This window comes from Oncorhynchus clarkii, chromosome 27, assembly GCF_045791955.1.
Source record: "Oncorhynchus clarkii lewisi isolate Uvic-CL-2024 chromosome 27, UVic_Ocla_1.0, whole genome shotgun sequence".
NCBI classification, from domain to species: Eukaryota; Metazoa; Chordata; class Actinopteri; order Salmoniformes; family Salmonidae; genus Oncorhynchus; species Oncorhynchus clarkii.
The window spans coordinates 1,696,850-1,705,200 of record NC_092173.1 but is presented as its reverse complement, the minus strand read 5'-3'; the positions used below and the strand labels follow the sequence as shown (position 1 = coordinate 1,705,200).

At 42.3% G+C, this 8,351-nt stretch overlaps 1 protein-coding gene across 1 annotated transcript; it reads right to left on the bottom strand.

Annotated features, from left to right (window-relative positions):
• Positions 1–855: 855 nt before the first annotated feature.
• On the bottom strand, positions 856–7,314 carry LOC139386216 (zinc finger protein 431-like). The gene is made up of 2 exons (XM_071131698.1): positions 6,748–7,314; positions 856–2,298 (listed from the first exon to the last, which is right to left on the bottom strand). Exons 1-2 carry the CDS (start codon positions 7,076–7,078, stop codon positions 890–892), a joined length of 1,740 nt encoding a protein of 579 aa, XP_070987799.1. The 5' UTR covers positions 7,079–7,314; the 3' UTR covers positions 856–889.
• Between the last annotated feature and the right edge of the window lie 1,037 nt (positions 7,315–8,351).

The following is an 8,351-nucleotide window of genomic DNA, read 5'->3' as shown; positions in this document are numbered from 1 at the left end:
CTCCTGACGCCCCCCCGTCCTCCATCCCAACCCATGATCCAGGCAGTGTGTTGGGTCCTCCCTCCCCACCCACCATCCCCCCCTCCCTGTTTGCCTCGGGGCTGCATGTAGGGGACCCCATCTCCCCAAACAGGAGTTGGGATCCCTCTAGCAAACAACCCACCGACCCCTCACTGGAGTCATCCACTAAAATGCAAGGGGCTGAGGCAAACCGGGAGGACAAATTACCCTCCCCCGCCACTCTCTTAAACCCCCCCCCCCCCCTCCCCCTCCCTTCCTGCCAAGCTCCCCCTCTTTATCCCTTTCTTCTTTGGTGAAGGAGGTAGCGGGGAGACAACGTCCCATCCCCGCTAACTCCTCCACCAAATCCCTCATTTCGACCTCGAGGAAGCCTGGCAGGCTGTCCCCCCACTCCTTCCCCTCCCACCCCCTCCCCTCCCACCTCCACTCCTCCCTCCTTCTCCGTCACTGTCCCCGTTCCCTCTTCCACTCCTTCTCGTACCACTGTCCCCTTCTCCCTCTTCTCAGCTCCTCCACCTTCTTCCGTCCCCTTTTTCTTCTCTCCTTCTGTTCCATTATTTTCTTCTCCTCGCCTCTTTCTTCCCACCTCCTCCTTTTTTTGTTTGTCAATTTTTGTTAAATCACATAAACAGTACTCCTCCATTCCAGTGCCTGGATTTTTCCCCTGAGGCTAATATCCATATCATGTTGAAATCAATTCATAAGGGGGGGGGGGGGGCAAAGTTTAGGGTTCTACATTGTGACATCATTATAATACTCCAACTACAATGTTAAAACATTCTACATTGTGACATTAATTCATTGAAATCATGAAACAACTCCTTTATGTGTGTATTTTCTAATATTTGATCAGAGATCTTTTATAAGACTATCTCTGGTCACAGCTATAAGATTTATCTCCTGTGTGTTTTCTCTGGTGTACTGTCAGAGAGCTAGATGTAGTAAAACTCCTCCCACATTGAGCACAGCTATAAGGTTTCACTCCTGTGTGTGTTCTCTGGTGTAAGGTCAGCTGGTTAGATGTAACAAAACTCTTCCCACATTGATCACAGCTATAAGGTTTCTCTCCTGTGTGTTTTCTCTGGTGTACTGTCAGAGAGCTAGATGTCGTAAAACTCCTCCTACATTGAGCACAGCTATAAGGTTTCTCTCCTGTGTGTGTTCTCTGGTGTAAAGTCAGCTGGTCAGATCGAACAAAACTCTTCCCACATTGACCACAGATATAGGATTTCTCTCCTGTGTGTGTTCTCTGGTGTAACGTCAGCTGGTTAGATGTAACAAAGCTCTTCCCACATTGATCACAGCTATAAGGTTTCTCTCCTGTGTGTGTTCTCAGGTGTTGAGTCAGATGGCAAGATTGAACATAACTCTTCCCACATTGATCGCAGCTATAAGGTTTCTCTCCTGTGTGTGTTCTCTGGTGTAGAGTCAGATAGCCAGATGCAGCAAATCTCTTCCCACATTGATCACAGCTATAAGGTTTCTCTCCTGTGTGAATTCTCTGGTGTAGAGTCAGAGAGCCAGATGCAGCAAATCTCTTCCCACATTGATCACAGCTACAAGATTTATTTCCTGTGTGTATTCTCTGGTGCACTGTCAGATCTCCAGATTGACTAAAACTCTTCCCACATTGATCACAGCTATAAGGTTTCTCTCCTGTGTGTGTTCTATGGTGTATAGTCAGCGAGCCAGATGTAGCAAATCTCTTCCCACATTGACCACAGCTATAAGGTTTCTCTCCTGTGTGTGTTCTATGGTGTATAGTCAGAGAGCCAGATGCAGCAAATCTCTTCCCACATTGAGCACAGATATAAGGTTTCTCTCCTGTGTGAATTCTCTGGTGCAGAGTCAGATGGCTAGATTGAACATAACTCTTCCCACATTGACCACAGCTATAAGGTTTCTCTCCTGTGTGTATTCTCTGGTGCACTGTCAGATCTCCAGATTGACTAAAACTCTTCCCACATTGATCACAGCTATAAGGTTTCTCTCCTGTGTGTGTTCTATGGTGTATAGTCAGTGAGCCAGATGAAGCATATCTCTTCCCACATTGACCACAGCTATAAGATTTCTCTCCTGTGTGTGTTCTCTGGTGAATTTTAATGCACGATGAGGTGTATTTCTTCCCATAGTCAGAGCAGCAGTGAATTCCCTTCCCTGTGGATCTCTGCAGGTGTTTCTTGAGGTGTTCTGATCTGGAGAGACTCTTCTCTGCCTCTTCAGCATCATGTGGTTGTTGAGGCTCCCCAGAGGATCCACAATAGTCCCGTATCTCTCCTGTGTGAACAACAAAGTCAGACAGATGACTAAAGGCCCACAACAGAGGTAATCCATTGTAAAAGGTGATGCAAACAGCGTAGCCATGAAGTTGTACAATAACTGACGTCTGTAATCAATGTTAAAATTATTTGACATTTGTCTTAAAATGAGCAACAATAGTCGAATTTTGTCTTGTTTTCACATTAGTAGTAACATCGATGATTGTAGGCTAGAAATAAGTTATTTATGTTGTTGAAACTCTAAGCATTGTGCCAGACGACTTTTGGTCTCCAATATAGGCCCCTTTCTGTGTTTAGTAAAATTGCGGCATGAGGGCAATGCACATACAATTTGATTGCAGAAACTCCTCCCTGCTAATGAGGAAACCACTAGTTACGGAGTATGTAGTATATCTGCCTGGAGCAAAAATGGTGAGCAAAGATTTGAGTTTTTCACAGTGTATTCTGAATGTGAATATGGGAAAACTCAGGAGAGTAACCTCCATGTCCAGGTTGCTTATGAGTGCATTTCACAAGACTTTGGATTATAATTGTAAGGCTCGTTTGAATGTCCTGCTTAATATAATGTTTGTGTCATCGCAAATCAACCGCTTTGTATTTATAAAACACTTCAACCAGTAAAATGCTCTTTGTCTAGCTTTTCCATCAACCTGACAATGAGGGTTTGTACACTGTTAGCCAAATTGGCCAATAACTTCACCTAACAACAAGTATACCTATGTAATGAACGAAGAAGCACTTTGGTTGTTGTTGCATGACATACATAGTGTACTCTAGGACACATAACAACAACATAGACCTACTGTAGGACCCATAACAACAACACAGACCTACTGTAGGACCCATAACATCAACTAACAACAACATAGACCTACTGTAGGACCCATAACTTCACTTAACAACAACACAGACCTACTGTAGGACCCATAACTTCACCTAACAACAACATAGACCTACTGTAGGACCCATAACATCACCTAACATAGACCTACTGTAGGACCAATAACTTCACCGAACAACAAATATAGGAAAATAGCTCTGTGTGTTGTATAATAGCGTATCCATCAATGGATGTGCTGATGATGATGTGCAAGTAGAAATACTGGTGTGCAAAAGAGTAAAAAAAAAGTAAAAACATGGGATGAGGTAGGCAGTTGGATGGGCTATTTACAGATGGGCTGTGTACAGCTGCAGCGATCGGTAAGCTGCTCAGATAGCTAATGCTTAAAGTTAGTGAGGGAGATATAAGTCTCCAACTTCAGCTATTTTTGCAATTCGTTCCAGGCATTGGCAGCAGAGAACTGGAAGGAAAGGCAGCCAAAGTAGGTGTTGGCTTTGGGGATGACCAGTGAGATATACCTCCTGGAGCACATGCTATGGGTGAGTGTTGCTATGGTGACCAGTGAGCTGAGTTAAGGCAGCCTAGCAAAGACTTATAGATGACCTGGGGACAGTGGGTTTGGCGACGAATATGTAGCGAGGGCCAGCTGACGAGAGCATACAGGTCGCAGTGGTGGGTGGTATATGGGGCTTTGGTGACAAAACGGATGGCACTGTGATAGACTGCATCCGGTTTGCTGAGTAGAGTGTTGGAGGCTATTTTGAAAATGACATTACCGAAGTCAAGGATTGGTAGGATAGTCAGTTTTACGAGGGTATGTTTGGCAGCGTGAGTGAAGGAGGCTTCGCTGCGAAATAGAAAGCCGATTCTAGATTTAATTTTGGATTGGAGATGCTTAATGTGAGTCTGGAAGGAGAATGTACAGTCTAGCCAGACACCTAGGTATTTATAGTTGTCCACATATTTTAAGTCAGAACCATCCAGAGTAGTGGTGCTGGACGGGCGGGTGCGGGCAGCGATAGGTTGAAGAGCACACATGTAGTTTTACTAGCGTTTAAGAGCAGTTGGAGGTCACGGAAGGAGTGTTGTATGGCATTGAAGCTCGTTTGGGGGTTTGTTAACTTTTGGATAAATAGCGTGCCCAATTTCAACTTCCTGCTACTCATGCCAAGAATATAAGATATGCATATCATTAGTAGATTTGGATAGAAAACATGTCTGTGAGTATAACAGAATTGATGTAGCAGAACCCTGAGGACTAACCGTTCAGATTTTTTGGGAGGTCTCTGTCTGTTCAGTGAGTTGTCAATGGGAAACAATATTTCTTAGGAACTTGTTTTCAGTTCCTACCGCTTCCACTGGATGTCACCAGACTTTGGCATTTGGTTGAGGTTATTCCTTTGTGCAATGAAGAAGTACAGCCATCTTGGAATTGGGTAACACTGTTGAGAGTTGCGCAAGACTTGAAAAGTGGCATTGGTTTGTTGTCTTCCTGTATTGAACACAGACAGACCCGTCTTCAATTTCAAATAAATTGACATTTTGGATAAATATGGATGGAATTAATCGAAGAAAAGGACAAATTGTGATGTTTATGGGACATATTGGAGTGCCAACAAAAGAAGCTTGTCAAAGGTAAGGCATGTTTTATATTTTATTTATGCGTTTTTGTGTAGCGCCTGCAGGGTTGAAATATGCTACTCACTTTGTTTACTGTTGTGCTATCATCAGATAATAGCTTCTTATGCTTTCGCCGAAAAGCCTTTTTAAAATCTGACATGTTGGCTGGATTCACAATGAGTGTAGTTTTAATTGAGTATCTTACATGTGTGATTTAATGAAAGTTTGTTTTTTATTTATTTTATTTGAATTTGCCGCACTGCATTTCCCCTAACTTTTGGCCAAGTGGGACGCAAGCGTCCCCTATCCTACAAGAAGTTAACTTGGCTTCCGAAGACTTTTGAAAGACAGGGCAGGATGATTATAGGTCTGTAACAGTTTGGGTCTAGAGTGTCACCCCCTTTGAAGAGGGGGATGACCGCGGAAGCGTTCCAATCTTTAGGAATCTCGGACGATACGAAAGAGAGGTTGAACAGACTAGTAATGAGCGTTGCCACAATGGCGGCGGACAATTTAAGAAAGAGAGGGTCCAGATTGTCTAGCCCACCTGATTTGTAAAGGTCCAGGTTTTGCAACTCTTTCAGAACACCAGCTATCTGGATTTGTGTGAAGGAGACCTTTGTCATTGCCAACAAAGGGTACATAACAAAGTATTGAGATAAACTTTTGTTATTAACCAAATACTTATTTTCCACCATAATTTGCAAATAAATTCATAAAAAATCCTACAATGTGATTTTCTGATTTTTTTTTCTTCATTTTGTCTGTCATAGTTGAAGTACCTATGAAAATTACAGGCCTCTCTCATCTTTTTAAGTCGGAGAACTTGCACAATTGGTGGCTGACTAAATACTTATTTTTGCCCCACTGTATGTTTGAGGAATTTGAATTATGGGATTTCTGTTGTTTTGAATTTGGCGCCCTGCAATTTCACTTGCTGTTGTCGAGGTGGGACGCTACCGTCCCACTGGTGCCAGACAGGTTAAAGCCCCAGACAAGTTCAGTACGGATATTTGATTTTATAAAAACACACATGGGGCTATTGGTAGAAAGAACAGATTACTTTTGGTTGACCAAGATGTATTTTAGTTGGGGACAGCACTAGAACATGATTTTGGGGTCCCCAGGTGGTGCAGCGGACACTGCATCTCAGTACTTGAGGCATCAAATCCAGGCTGTTTCACAACCGGCCGTGATTGGGAGTCCCGTGGGGTGGCGCACAATTGGCCCAGCGCCGTCCGGGGTAGGCAGTCACTGTAAATAAGAATGTGTTCTTAACTGACTTGCCTAGTTAAATAAAGGTTACATTTAAATAAAATTTTAAAAAATGTGTTTCATGACAAACCATTTTTTACAAATCCGTCAAGGCACCAACTTTGAGAAGGGTTTAAAGCAAAGGTTTCAAACCAATTCATGACTGTAATTAAATCTAAGTATGTCTTGCCTTTAATGTAATTGCATGAACAAAAATTGGCTGAATATTATACAATGACTTATCAACAGCTCTAATAATTTGCCCCCACAGGAAATCTTCACTGGCAATTATAGAATATACTATACAGCCTCAAAATCAGTTTAAAACGATAATTTTTACCTCATGGATGGCCAGTCCTTGTATTCATAGTGTAGTGAATTCAGGGGGTAGCCCTGAGCTGCTCAAACCTGGGTCCAGCGACTGTCAAGTCAACACCTTATAACTGTTACGCCAAGATTTCTGAACTTCTTGACGAGGTGTTGGGTTACGGTTGCTACAATAGCTTTCTCTATGAATTTGAGTGGTTAAAAGCTTATTTGGGGTTCTAATGGGGTACAACAGTTGAAATAAGCTCATGAGGCATGTGTTATATTCTTCCAAGAATCAATGGCTATAAATAAATAATTTAAAAGTCACAATATGGATGTATCAATTGCAGATTTCCCCTTTAACACCAAACATCAGTTCAACAACTGCAGAGGTTGTGCCTCTGTTTGTAAGACAGTACTTACTAGTGTTAATCAGGGAACGGTTTCTCAAAACCATCTTATGGCTAAATGCATCTTTAGAACCATTGGATGCCTTAAGATGCGTTTGGGAAACCGGGACCAGATTCCCAGGTTCCTCCTCTTCTTCCTCCTCCTTTTTCGATGTAACAGTTATCTCTCCCTCTTCTTTCACTCCATAAACTGCATTCTCCTCTCCTTTTACTGTAACATCCTCCTCCTCTTTCACTCTGAACTCGTCTTCCTCTTCTTTCACAGTAACGGCCTCACCCTCTACTTCTTGTTTTACTGTGATATCCTCCTCTCCTTTAGCAGGGGAGTGGCTTAGTGACCGCATGGTCGGGGATGTTAGCTAGGCTAATGCTAACAACCAGCCCGCTAGCTGACTAATAACAACACCGTAAATATTAAATTAAATCGGTTAACTAACTAGACGATAGAAGTGGGTTTAAAACACAATGGCTAATATACACTAAAGCGTCTAAAGAGCTATATTGGTTCGGCTATTTTGTCTAGCAAGCTACGGAGGTGTCTGACTATCTGTTGTTGCTGCTGTTGAAAGAAGCGTTCCGTCCACTAGATTATACGTCACACTACCAGCATAACCTTAAATTCCCAGACCGTCATCTGCTGACTGGAAAGGGTAACGCAGTTGAGTAAAATGTATATTTTATCTTCAGACAACAAGTTAAAGTGTAGGGAGCATGAGTTTTTACTCACCAGTGTAACAATACAGTCTGGTTAAAGACTTAGTAAGCTAGTTGTAGTCGCGATATGGTTACCTATGAGTACAAACAGTTATGTTTTTGCGTTATTACATATTTTTTAACTGATTTCGGGAAATCTTATAAACTACCCACAATGCACTATTTCCGAAGGTCATATGGATGATCTACTCTGTGCTGCTGAGTTTGAATGCCAGTGTAACGGTGTAATGAAGCTACATGTTTTAAATATATTTAACCTTTATTTAACTAGGCAAGTCAGTTAAGAACAAATTCTTATTTACATTGACGCCCGACCCCGGCCAAACCCTAACCCAGACGATGCTGAGCCAATTGTGCCGTGCCCTATGGGACTCCCAATCACGGCCTGTTATGATACAGCCTGGATTTGAACCAGGGTCTGTAGCACCGAGATTCCATACTTTAGACCGCTGCGCTGCTCGTGTGTTTACATTACACTCGGTGTAATAGACTCAGCGATAAAGGTATGGGATTCTGGGTGATCCACAGCAGATTTTTGGAGAATTTGAAAATTGAGTGGTCCTGGGATAGAAATGTATAAAGTTGACATTACATCATAAAATCCACGTTTTAAATCATACATTAGCAATTTATGTTTTAGGAACTACTGTTGTTGGTTTGGTGTCAAGTAAAGCCTCTGTTATTTGCCAAATCTCAGTTTTCCATGTGGGTTTTATGCTAAATATCCCTCTTTCAAATTGGTATCTAACTGGAAAATGCATCTTCTTTAGCAGTGCTATTTTTACCCTGTTCACTACTGATCGTTCATCCACACTGTGTGTCTCATCAATGCAGGTCATTTCTGACAAATGTATAAAGTATATGTTTTATAAACTCATGAACACCAGCCAGTTTATCAGCCCG

What these genes read in the sequence shown, in the direction of transcription:
- LOC139386216 (XM_071131698.1), bottom strand. Translation starts at nt 7,078, where the DNA reads ATGCGGTCACTAAGCCACTCCCCTGCTAAAGGAGAGGAGGATATCACA. An exon ending in CCGTTCCCTGATTAACACTA is followed by an intron (nt 2,299 to 6,747) that starts GTAAGTACTGTC and finishes TTGTTCACACAG; the next exon opens with GAGAGATACGGGACTATTGT.